The sequence below is a fragment of the Pteronotus mesoamericanus genome, unplaced genomic scaffold, assembly GCF_021234165.1.
Source record: "Pteronotus mesoamericanus isolate MK-2021 breed Mesoamerican mustached bat unplaced genomic scaffold, CSHL_Meso_final contig_20, whole genome shotgun sequence".
NCBI lineage: Eukaryota > Metazoa > Chordata > Mammalia > Chiroptera > Mormoopidae > Pteronotus > Pteronotus mesoamericanus.
The window spans coordinates 96,164,171-96,177,486 of record NW_026555085.1 but is presented as its reverse complement, the minus strand read 5'-3'; the positions used below and the strand labels follow the sequence as shown (position 1 = coordinate 96,177,486).

The 13,316-nt window shown below is 35.5% G+C and overlaps 1 protein-coding gene across 1 annotated transcript; it reads right to left on the bottom strand.

The window, feature by feature from the left end:
- Positions 1-1,838: 1,838 nt before the first annotated feature.
- MYCT1 (MYC target 1) lies at positions 1,839-13,263 on the bottom strand. Its single transcript, XM_054568979.1, has 2 exons — positions 13,110-13,263; positions 1,839-2,621 (listed from the first exon to the last, which is right to left on the bottom strand). The coding sequence occupies exons 1-2, from the start codon at positions 13,159-13,161 to the stop codon at positions 2,110-2,112; spliced, it is 564 nt and encodes a 187-aa protein (XP_054424954.1). The 5' UTR covers positions 13,162-13,263; the 3' UTR covers positions 1,839-2,109.
- Positions 13,264-13,316: the final 53 nt, after the last annotated feature.

Genomic DNA, 13,316 nt, shown 5'->3' with positions numbered 1-13,316 from the left:
CATCAGCATTAATTCATGGAAAAATCCTGTTCATTTATTGGTGATGTCACCTTTTTCTTTTATACATTTTTATATAAAATAATGTTTGTGTCTCAGGAAGAGAGAATGGTCTACATTGGATTAAAATGCCAAGGTAAATAGGAGATATTTACAAGTTATTCAATAAATAACCTGTGAATCAAAATTAACATCTGTTTAATTTTATTTCATAATCAATTAAACATTTCAAATAAAAAAGACAACTAAAAAGTCTCCAGGTTTTGCTTTAGTTTCACATTTCACACACTGCACAATATTTACAAGACACTCCTTGTGACTGTTTCAAACTTGGGGAGAGAGGAGACCACGATTCTCCCTGAAGCTTAAATACACCCGAGGGTTTCTTTCATTTTCTAATCTGAGAGATCCAAACCAGTTTTCACTCCCAATATAACGTCTAGATAAAAACTAACCTTTGCTTGCTTCTCCTGTTAAACACTGAGGACAACATAAAAACAAGACAGCTTTGTTACTAAGTTAATGATCCCTTGAAAATGTACATAGCTATATGACGATTCCTAAATTTGTTAAAAAAAGAACGGAAAAGAAATTAGTTTTCCTGTGAGCGCTCTCTTTTTCTCTCTCTCTCTCTTTCTGGTATATTGCATTCACTAGAAAGCATCTATCTATAGACATCAGTAAGAATAACTATCCTTAGGGAACAATAAAAAATAATAAGCTAAATAAAAATAATAAAGAAAATGTTACACAAAATCTCTTATTTTATAAAAATTATTACAATCTTGAGCCATATTTAGACACTATTAGCTGGGACCACTGCATTGCAGAAACTAAAATGAGAGTACATTTTCCTTCACCAAAAACCCCCATGTTCACAGAATTAAACAGTGACATAAGCTAAATATTCAATCTCAGAAATAAAGCAGAGGTTTTTTGAGTAATAGTCCAGTGAACTCATGTCCTTAAATGAAAAAGGGCAGCCACAACCATCTGGACACCGAAGCTCTTCGGTACCCACATTTGGGGCTGTACCTTTTTCATGAGGGTGGCCATCTGTGGAAGTGAACTCCTTAAATAACCGTGTGAACCAATGACCTACAGCATGGCTTAATCAATGTAGAAAGACTCTTCACAGAATCTGAGGTTGAAATTCACAGAGATACAAACAAGTAATAATGCCTGATGAGTCAATCCAGGAAAGACAATTCTTCACGGCTGTAATATCTATTTCAGTGACAGACTTTGTCCCCACTGAGACCTACTTATTTGTCTGTAAAGTGCCTTCCCAGTTGCTAGATTTAAATCTCAGAAATAAAATTTATCTCTTAAGAAAAAAGTAAGCTCAGTGTTAAAGTTTGTTTTTAGGTAAATGAATTGGATTTGTGGTTGTTAGCTTCTCTAAAGACATAACTACAACAGTGAAGAAAGTTAATGATCATGTGAGTAAATCCAAAGATCGTGCCTCAGTAATGTAGTTAACTAGTCTTAGGAAAGGCACCAAAATAAGTGTCAAAATTAAAATATCCTACAATTCCCACAGAGTTCAACTTCCTTTGCTTGATTCCCATACTTTTCATAAATGAGTGTGATCAAGGCACTTTAGAATTTTCTATGTTCTGTCATTTGTGCCCATATAATTCATTAAAAATCTAAGATTACAGAAAGGTTCATTGTCATTTTAAAGAAAGTAAAATTAAATTCCTTAGGCTAAAAAAAACCTTTGAGTTGACAATTTTTTTCCCTACGTAATCACATTGGACCATGAGTGGGGATTAAAACCACGAATGTCTTGTTTTTTATTTTAGTCTAAAATATATATATTGTATTACTGCTGATTTTTAGATAAGAATCACTACCTTTAATAACCCTCACATTGAAAACAAAATACATAAATATATAACTATTTGGAAAAATACTACCTCTTTGTGAGACCAGGAAAAATACAGAGAAAATGTATGTAGTAGCGTCCAAGTTGCATGAGCGTTTTTCAGTTTGGGAAGCTCATCAGTTGTTTGGGCTGTTTCCTCAAAACTGTTGAGTCTGTTTATGACTTCCTTTCAAGAAAAGACAAAGAAAGAAAGAAACAAATGAACAACCAAAACACCTTCCTCAGAAGTCTGGGAATGCCTTTATGATGGACTCATAGGTAGGTGGGGGCGGAGGTGAAAGGCCCGCCGGGAGACTGCTGCTGGACCAGTGGAACTCAGGGCGGCCCAGGCCGTGGGCAGTGTTGCCGCTGGGAGAGGTGCTGGAAGAAGGCAGAGTCATCACATGACTGTCAGTTTCCATGGGAAGTGGGGGGCTTTGCAGAAACGGATGAAAAGTTGAAGCCCTGAAGCTTGACTTCCTTGGAAAGGAATTTCCTAGCTCCAGGGATGCCTGTCGCTGGAAAGTGAGGCTGGCCAGGCTGAGGTTGCTTCGACGTTCATAGCCACTGTGGCGGTAAAACCCAGTCCTGTTGAGGCCGTGGGTGTAGGAAGACCTCGATCGCCGACTGGAGCTCCAGTGCGAGATGCGGGCACTGGCTCTTCGTCGAGACAAACAAACGAGCAGAGCCCAAATAAACCCTCCGATTACAAGCCCAATGGCCATGGACACTGTGAAGGACGTTATAAGATCCTCTGAAACAAACAAACAAACAAACAAAACCAGAATAAGTAATTTGATTTTTAAATAGGGGTTCAACTAAAAACACAGGGTGGAGGACAAGTAGTAATTATGGAATGGTATAGATGATTAAACAGATTTTCAATTAAAGGAATAGAAAATGGTTCTAGATGAATATGAATAAATGAAAACTGTTACTTTTTTTAAAATTTAAACAAAAGGATATGAAATAACATTTTAGGTGTACCATTCCATGTTGTTTTTGTTATTTCATTATCTTTAAAAAACAAGTAATAAAAATAGTCTCATTTTTTTAAAAAAAGGCCATTCTTTAGCTCATAAAAATTTTATAGGGTTGCAAATGTAGTCTAAAGATTTTTTTCCATTTGAGTTACACAAGTAATGTGCCAAAAATTGATAAAGAATTTTGTAATCATATTTATTTTGCCTTTTCCTCTGCTCTCATCAACCCACTGATGTCTCCCACATACAGCCTTCATGATGTCTCACTTCCTGTGTTCATTCTGAGTCAGGAAGTGTTGAGCTAGAACCACCTGGTGGGCTGACTGATTTATATTGTATTTCCTGAAATTCTGAACTATCACTTATATCTATGACTCACGGAGGACATGACCTATGCAGACTACTGGGCTCTTTCTTGATCCCCAAGTTCTAGTTCATGCTGCCATCATGTCCTTGTTTTGATAATAAAATTCCTGTCTCCTGAGTTTCCATAGAATCTCTACTATATAGCAGTATCCTTCCATTCACAAAACTTACATTCTTTCAGATTTCCTGTTCTGGTGGGAAATGGAGAAGGGCAGAAAATCCTACCAAAAATAGAAATTCTACTTTATTGTTTCTTTGTGGGGACTAAAAACATATTCTCGAATGAAACTGGGTAACAGAGCCCCTACTTTCAATGAAAAGACACCCTGGATATTAAAAGAGACCCCAGCCTTAGCGCTCACCACATCTTCCCATTCTCTACTCCATGATCTCATCCATAAGTCATGTTGATTTTCTCTCTAACCCAAAGCCTGCCACTCTCTCTTAAACTCTGTGCTTTTCCATGTATTTTTTTCCTTTATATCTGGTTAAAACTTTTACGTTTCTGTCTGGAAAACTCAGTGTTCAAGTTCTATTTCGAGTATCGCCTTTTGGATAGGGACGCCTCCATTTCATTAACAAAAATCAGTTACCATTAAGAGGGGTAAGTTAGCGTATCTAACTGCTCATCTAAGGATTTTTGTATTGAGAGATCCATGGACTGGAAATTAATTAAATGGGGTTGTGAGATTGGGAAAAAAAAGAAGGGGAGTTTCAAATGCTCGAAGCTCCTTACATGAAGAAGTAGCCTCTACTTTCTCACCCCTTGAATCTGATCAGACTTCATGACTTGCTTTGACCAAAAAGACTCAATGGAAATGAAACTGTGTAAGCTTCCACCCCTTGTGCTCTTGGGGACCCTGCAACTGCCAACACATAGACTCATCCAGCTTGGCCTGCTAGATGGTGGGAGACACGTGGCCCAGTTACTTTTGTGGTCCTGACCAAGAAACTGCTGAACTCTAAACATATTAATGAAATTATTCAGATAATTCAGATTCTAGTCAAACCAATATTTGAGTGTGATACATGAAAAAAGACCAGCAGAAAATGCATTAAGCTGATCTGGGCCCAAATCGCCAGCCCACAGAATTATTAGTTAAGTAAATGATTATTTTAGGCCACTAAGTTTTGGGATAGATTGTTACACAGCGAAAGCTAACTGATTCAGGGTTCCAAATGCAGCTCTCTCACTAACATCTTGTGTGATTTTTAGGAAATTTATTCAGAAGCATTGATTTCGTTATTTTTAATGGAGTTAGATTTTTATGATTGGCAAGGTTTTTTCCAGTTAATGTTGCATTCTACAACAATGTATAGAAAATCTGTAATTCAGTAATAACAAAATATGCCAATGTGAATGCATGCATAAGAATAATTATTGCTCCTTAATCTTAGGATATGTTTAGTGCCTTTCCACCTTTTATTATTACTTTTATCTCTTGTGAAAAAAACTATATTTGTTATGTCCTACTTTCACAATTATTTTTACAAATATAAAAACCCTCAAAGACAATTGGTTATATTAAATCTAAACGATAATTTTTATAATAGAAAGATGACTTTTAAATTACAAGATGATTTAAGAAAAATCTGTTGACCCAGTATTGTTCTTCCAAATATGTCTCCCCAAAATAATATTAAGTCATGGCCTTAAAATGCAATCTCTTGAGATAAGCATTTCTCTGAGTTAGGCTCTATCTAAAAAAAAAAAAACAAATAAAGCTAGAACCCAAAATTGGCCTTACCAGTAATATAGTAAAATTCCAAATTAACTTCTAACTCTTAGTGCCCCAAATATTTGGAACCTAAAAAAGAAGGTGTGGGCATTCAGGAGTTCTAAGGCATTGGCAGCAATGTAAATCAGAATTGCCCAACATTTCTTCCAAAAAACAGTGTAGAACGACAAAAAATGAACGGATAAAACTGTACAACACCCACGCCTTCAGCATAATTAGAAGACAGTGAACATTCAACTTCAAGTTACCTAGAAAATGAACAATGAAAGACAATACTGATACCAATAAGTTATCTCCCGTGCTCCCACTGCAAGCCTTCATGGAGAAGAAAGGCAATTCTGTAATAACTATGTCACAGGAAAGAAACTTTGGAGTTCATACAAGAATGTGAGGAGGCAGTCTTGGAAAGACTGCCAATCATATCTCATGTGATTCTATTTACATAAAATGTGCGGGACAGAGAAGACACTGGAGATACACAGTGCACGGCGACCGCCCGGCCCTGGGGGATGAAATGGGAGGGAACGGGAATGAATGACCGCTAAGGCAGCGGGCGTCTTTCTGAAGGACACAATGTTCTCAGATTAGATTGTGGTGATGGTCACACAACTCTGTGACGAAAATAAAAACCTTTTACATATACGCTTTGTGGGTGAATTATCTCTCAATAAAGCTGTTGAAAAACAACAAGGAAAGAAAAAAGAGAGGCACTTTTTGGAAACTACACAATGACAGAGAAAAGAAAGAGTAAACGGAAATTTTAGGATCCTTTAAGATGAAAGAAAATTAAAAACAGGTAAAGGACATATAACCCCTCTCCTACCTTCACTTTCTAAAAATAAAAGTCAACCAGTAAAAACAAACACCACACTTTGCTCTACTGAGAAAGGATTCTAGAATAACTCCCAGGATTCTGGTGTGGACAGGCCAGAGTGGGTGCCAGATTTGATAGCCTGTTATGAACAAAAATAGCTTGGGAAAGTTATGGTAAATCAATACTATGTATTCTATGGGTATATTTCCCTGAACCAACAACCTCCATTAGAGAATTTTGAATATTAACAACTTCAAATATAGAAACAAAGATATGGGGTTTAAGCTAAAACAATCTTTTAAAAATGCCTTGTGCTCAAATTTCTCATTCTATTGATATTGAAAGAGTTTAAAGCTTATGTGGTAGAACTAACACAGTTTATTTTAATAACTGAATATTGACAACTAACATTTGTCAGGGAACTAACTCATGTATTGCTTTCAGTCATGTATGACATAAAACAAGAAGACCAATACTCAAGTTCATAAAATAAATATTCTTGGTTTTGTACATAAGCTCATGTAACCACTAGGGTCCGATTGAAAATTTAAATACATCAGGATACAAGCAGGTAGATAGATGAGAGCAAAGAAATATAGTTACTTTATTTCAACTAAATGGAGATAAAACTAAGATCTGGAAACACATTCAGTTACCCAGCAAAGGCAATTGAAGGTCACGGGAGTCCCCGTGCATGATCTGAATGCATCTCCCCTTTCAGCCTCCCTACCGCAGTCTCTCCTGATAAATAACTTGTTTCTCATAGTTTATCTATAGTGAAAAATGGCACCAGGTTCCATTTCATTTAAAAAATCAAAACCTTTAAAAAGATACAATCAAGGAAAAATAATATCTTCTTATTAATGTGGCAGAAAGTTAGCAAAGAAAACTAAAATATGTGGAGTAAGAAATATATTTATATGCCAGGTGACTTTGACTTCCAAAATATATTATTGTTCTGATATAAGAAAACAAGAATCATATACAGACCCAGTATATGAGTTGTTAAAGAATATTTTCAACCATCACAATATTCTTCCATAACACATTTCAGTTCTGTGAGTGAAAGGATTATTTCGAGGGACACTAAAACTAGAATAATATCCCCAATAGAGCCATTTGACAATAAATCTATTTGAAATGAGTCTGTGCCCAAAATTTTGGGAAATGGCAAGGAGAGTAGATAATTATGATTCAAAATATATTATTATTATAAATAAAAGACTATATGGTTACATACATATCTGAAGAGGATTAAATAATGAATTTTAAGGATACATTGGAATAATATGTACATCTTAACAATAAACTACTCAAATTTTGAAGGAAAATATAACAAAGTAGAGCTACAGAAATTATAAAAATGACATACAAAAAATCATGCTACCTTGGATATAGATGTCCGTAATTTTTGTTGTTCAGTTGAGTGCACATGTCATGAAAATGGTTTCCTTTCCCATAAAGTCAGTCAAATACCTATTTTAGATATTATTTCATTAATTCTTATGTCTTTGCTATATGTGCAGGATTTTTAATATTTTCAAATAATAGTAATGACATAAGACTTTCTAAGACTTGCTGAAATAGCTATTCCATCTTGCTAAGCTCCCTAAAAGCAAACTGCAAGAACAAGTGTGAAATGCAGAAGAGCAATAAGAAAGAATTGTCAAGAGTCTTAATTGTAGCAGCCTGTCCCAGAGTGGTCTTCCACAAGGATTCTTTTCATTTATAATGAATGAATTCATTAAAATTCATTATAATGAATTTTCTGGCCCAAACTGTAGAATCCAGAAAAAATAATTAAAAAAAGCATCTATTGGCCAGACAGCTTTAAAGTTATAAATATTTCATTCAATTCTGGCAGACTTCTGATAATAAATTCTGGGAGCTTTTTTTTAAAAAAAAAAACACTATAAAAGAAAACATGTATGAAAAATACATTGGCTCAGATGCTTCTTTTTTGAGGAATTTTTACTTTTTTATTTCTCAACAATCATAGGGGCAGAAAAATGAGCCATGCTTTTTACTTCATATAATTATAATATAATGCAAATAATGAGACCAAACAACTACTTCAAAAAAATGCAGAGATCCCATTGAAAGCAAAGAGAACAAACTCTAAAATCAGTAAGGTATAGAACATGAATAAGGTATTGTTATTCTAATGGTGTAGTGTCTGTCTATACAACTAGCAAGGGGCCGGCCCAGAAGTCCTCAGTGAATAACTATTTTTATGATGGTTATATAATTTACCCAAGTCATTTTACCCATTTTGACCTAATAATAATAGTAACTGTAGTGTCTTCCAATTCTAATATTGAATCTGGTTTTTAGTAAATCCAATCAAATACTTCAACTTCTATCCATTAGCAGTAAAATTTAGTAGAGGCTACCATCTAGTGGTACTGAGTTGAACAGTTCCAATATCTGAAAAGTGATCTTGTTTTTGACAAGAGAATAAAACATGGATCTAGTCACAAAATCCTTTGTAATCGTAAGAATCATAAGCTTGGCTATTAACAAGATAGGTTATGCTGTTTTTGGTACTCTCAAGTGTAAAGAAGAATGATTCAAGCAATAGGATGCTGGCAAAAGTTTTTCAGAGAGAATAATATTGAGGGTACAGAAAACTCAGTTAATTACAGTAATTTCAACAGAGTGCTTTCTATGTGTATTTCATCTGCCAGGAAATCCCATTTGGTTTGTTTTCATAATACCTCTGTATCCGGAATTCAGCTTATTAATACGTTGCCACCTCCCTGGTCCAAGCAACCATCATTTCCGACCCGTAATATTGCAATAGCCTGTGGCTGCCCTTCCTGCACCTCTTCTTGCTCTGGTTTCCATAGCTGCCCTCTAGTCTCAATATAAGAAGCCAGAGTGAACCTTTGGAAATATAAGTCAAATCACAACATTCTTCTGTTCTAAACCCTTCATTTCTGAGTAAAAACAAACTCCTAAAAATGGCCTTCTATAGACAGAAGTTCCAACTTGATCTGCCCCTCATTCTCTGTGCTCGTCTCTGCTGTTCCCCCAGACCATCCAGCTTCCCCCACGTGCCCTCGGTGCCGTGAGCCGAGCTCCTGACTTAACGCCTCGTGCTGGCTGCCGCTTGCACCTGAGGTTCTTTCCTCTGTTCTCTGCGGGTTCATTTGAGTTTTTGCTGATATGTCAACTTCTCACCGAGTCCTGCTCTCACCACCCAGTTTCAAAGTTTATTTTGTTAATTTCTAAAGCTTTACGAGCACTCTTGAATTTTTTTTTTCAGATTACTGGAAACTAGACTGGTTAATTTATACTCTGTAAATAAAAGTAAATGACATGCATGACCATCACGGGCCGTAAGTGTCATGACATTAATAAGATAAAATAACTTATTTCTAGAATGGTTAGAAAAAACTTCCTGGAAGAAATGATATTCGAGATATCTTCTTGTGCGGGTATGAAAAACAAATGGCTGGGAGATTGTAAGTTGTTCTGACTAAAAGCAAAAGTCATAAGCAATATTCTGAATATGATTATTGAACAATATTGTTAAAATAGAAGGAAAGTTAAATAGGAAAGGGGTAACATGCCTCTTCCTGTATATGATGAACTAACTTGAATCAAACCACTGATAACAATGATAAAATACAGATTAAAAGTATTTTTCAAAATCTGAAGACCTCAGAGACCTACCAAAACGGGAGCATATTCATTCATTCATTCATTCATTCATTCATTTATAATGGAATGTATTGGGGTGATATTGGTTAATAAAATTATATAAGTTACAGGTGTACAATTCTATAATCCATCACTTAGATATTGTATTGTGTGTTCACCACCCCAAGTCAAGTCTCCTCCCTTCACCGTTTATCCCCGCTGTATGCTCTTTGACCTCCTCCCACCCCCCTTTCCCTCCGGTAATCACCATACTGTTTGTGTCTGTAAGGTTTTTCTCCACCCAGCCCTGCAACCCTCCTCACCACCCCTCACCCCCCCACAATGGAGCTAATTTAAACAGAGGCAAAATATCAATAGAATTGCATGCAACCTTAGTAGGCTGGTAAAACAAAAGTTGTGGTTCGGGGCTGCCCAGGAAGACGACTCTGGGGAACACTCCAGACTCTGAGGGGGCCTTGAAACCTGCTCCCTGCGTGGGAGAGCAACCTTAGGGGAAAGCCTTGGGGAGAGGGAAGTGGGCAGCCCTGAGTTCCTAAAGCTGAAGATTATTATGTGAAACTAGGTCAAACTTTACAGTGATCTCAGAACTTGACACAAACCTGCCTCAAGCCATTCACTCCTCTGCAAACCTGGCTTGTGGGTATCTATTTGTGCATGTTTGTTGATAACATTTCTCCTGAACTCCCTGAAATTCTTCAGCTATGCCTATTTCTGTCCTAACACATAATGCATTGTCTGTTGTATATTGGGTGGCAAGTCAATACATCTGAGTAAATGAATGCACTTGATAGATAAAGACATGAATGAATGAAGGAAAAACGAATGACTGAAAAGTCCTTCCTAGAACCACCTCCCTATTTGAATCTTACTTAACTTTCTAGGAACAGGTAAAGTCTCTTCTAAGAAAGATTTAGGGATCATTTCTGCCATATTTTTAAAAACTCGCAGATGTTATCCAATCATTGCCATCTTACTATAAATTATCTTGTATTATTCCAAGCAATGAAAGCATATATTTACCTATGTCATGGACACACAATCGATTCCAAGAGGTAATCTTCTTAAGGACAGACATTGCACTTTGGGAGAGGATTAATTGAGAGAATAAATGCAAGTTTCTGACCTAGTGTTGCCAGACAAACACACACGATGCTAGCCAAAAGAGAAAAGCCACGTGGTAAGGCAGGAAGCATACCCCAAAGTATGTCTTCTTCAGAACTCTAAGTACTGAGGGGATACAACCAAGTTTAAGGATGCTTCTCTACTATTTCATTACAGCCAGGTGCAGCAAACCTCCCCCGGCTGTTTCTCTCTGCTTTCGTGGAGAATGTTTACAGCAAGAGTTTAAGCAAAAATGAGAAGTGCAAGGTGGCCTCTTCAGTGGTATTGTCTCTCTCAGGCTGATTTTGCTGCCCACCCTCACATTAATTACTTTAATATTTACACAACATTTAGTAAGATTTTAGGGGTGATTACTAAGAAAATGCAAGCTGTCATGACTGGTACTCACCTGCCTATCATTGCCTTATTTTGTAGCAGTCAGTAAAGTAAACCAGGGATATTATATTTGTGAAACAACTTTTTATGCAGCTTCAGTGTGTTAAGTTGGGAAATTGATATGATTAATGCACAAGTTTTGTTTTTCTAAGCTAGCCTTTCTTTACTTCTCTAAGTTCAAAGTGTGAAGCAGCCAGTTGAGTTTGGAAGCCATAGGCCATGCCTTACAGAATGTTTTACAAAATTTTCAAAATCATATGTTTGTGGAGTCAGTGATCACAATAGATATCAATTTAAGTATGCATAAGAAAGAAAGTTAAAAAGACATTTAAGTTTTAGGAAATGTTTATATTTTATATATTTGCATTTACGTTTTTGCATCTTACACAATGTTTATTTTTTACTTCAGAATAATGTGATTTTTTATATATTTTCCCCAAAACATTATATGTATTCAACATATTTGCCCTAGTTTTGTTAATGTTTATCAATATAACACTTCCTGGTTTTCATTATTTTTATCTGTTTTCCATTGTATTCACATACTAAGACAAAGAAACGCTAGAAACTATCTTTGGAACAGTAAGCTTGAATTCTTTCTCAAGCATAGATTTCTTTATTTAAAAAAATACACCTATTTTTTAGGATTGGCCAATAGACTCCTATTAAACATTTGTTCTTACAGATTCAAATTTATTTTATGATTATCATCCATGTTTTAATCCATGAATAATTATTTCATTACCTTAAGTGAACCTGACATTTAACTTTTAATCATTGGTTTGCGGGGGGGCGGGGAACGAGATTTGGCTTTTACAATTAACTTTTGCAGTATGAGTTACTTTACTTTTCAATACATTTATACAGGTACTTATTTTTGTAATGAAGAATTTAGTGTAAACATACTCTAGCTGTTTTTCAGCACATGCTTCGTACATTTGCTTTCTCTGTAAATGAGGACACCAAGTAGTCTTGTAACAAAGATGTATAATTAGTCGTCTACAGTTCAAAGGCTTATTTTCTATTGGTGTCTACCTAGAATTACCAAGCCATTTTTTTAGATATACAAATATAATTTATTTTCTTCTTTCTAATTTGGTTATATAAATTATATTAGGATGTTCCCTATTATCTCTCCTTTACAAACTTGAAGCATATGTAAATGGTTTATGGTAAAAAGCAGTAATTAATTCTACGCATGTAAATTTCTGTGATGGTGGGCGACTTGAGGAGGTTGCTAGGGACTGTCAGCCACTGCGGCTCACTTTTCACCTCATTGTTTTCACCAACATACCCTCTTGAACCACAACAGAAAGTCTGAAATCATCCTCTGAGACAGTTAAAAACTTGTTTTGGATTAATAAATAGTTGATCTCTCAATAAACTCCATTTTCTCCTTTACAGATTTTTCTGGATGTAATTCAACTTGCCCGCCTCCTTTTTTTTTAAAATTTCCATGAACCCAGAGTACATGTCAATTTTATATTTTAGACCTTCCCTGTACCTCTAACCTTGAACAACTGGTAATGTTGACCTCCATCCTGCTGCCGATATTTGCCTGGTAGCTGTGTCTGGACACAAGAAGTCCTTTTGGGCTGTGGCTTTTTCTCCTGTGATAAACTTCCTTTGTAATGATATGTGTGATCTTGTTTCTACTTAACTTTTTCTATTTCAACTTTGCCCTTTAGTTTCATAATATGATTCCTTACTTTATCTATGATACCACACTCCTTAAGGACAGGTTTATTATTTAGATTCACTTTGGGAATTAAAAAGTATAACATTGACAATGTATGTTAAAATAACCTCTACAGAAATTCTTGGTTTCATTAAATAAAGTACATAACTTTAAAAGAAATAAAACTTCAATTTCTAACAAAATCCACATTATCATCTTCCGAAGAGCAATTACTGCTGCCTTGTTCCTCATTTTTATTCTTATTATTTTCTAATTATATTTTTGTAACACCAGCAAAATTTACCTCTGTTGCATAGATTCTTCTTAAGAGTCTTCATAGCCCACTTTAAAGACATTTATATCTATTATAATCAGTCGATGAAAACAATCAGTTTACAGTAAACAAAATGTCTCAGACACCCAAAGTTTTAATAAATACTGCAGTACATTTTTCTGTACTCTAATTTTTGAGTAAAAACAGGTAAAGAAAGTAGCTTACCCCAAAAGTTTTCTGGCCATGGACTCTCTAAACTTGTTGTGTTATTAGCCATAATATCCACAAGAAATAAAAGAGAGAAAAGAAAACAAGAACGTAAGAAAAGCCAGTATGTCCAAAAGAAGCACTTTGATTCTATGTCTTTGTGGTTCAGCAAGAGAAAATAATTTTCACACAACCCCTCTAATACTGTGTTTGCATAAAAGGAAA

Coding starts and splice junctions, on each gene's coding strand:
- MYCT1 (XM_054568979.1), bottom strand. CDS start 13,161: ATGGCTAATAACACAACAAGTTTAGAGAGTCCATGGCCAGAAAACTTT. Junction 2,622..13,109: donor ATGGCCAGAAAACTTTTGGG/GTAAGCTACTTT, acceptor TGTTTGTTTCAG/AGGATCTTATAACGTCCTTC.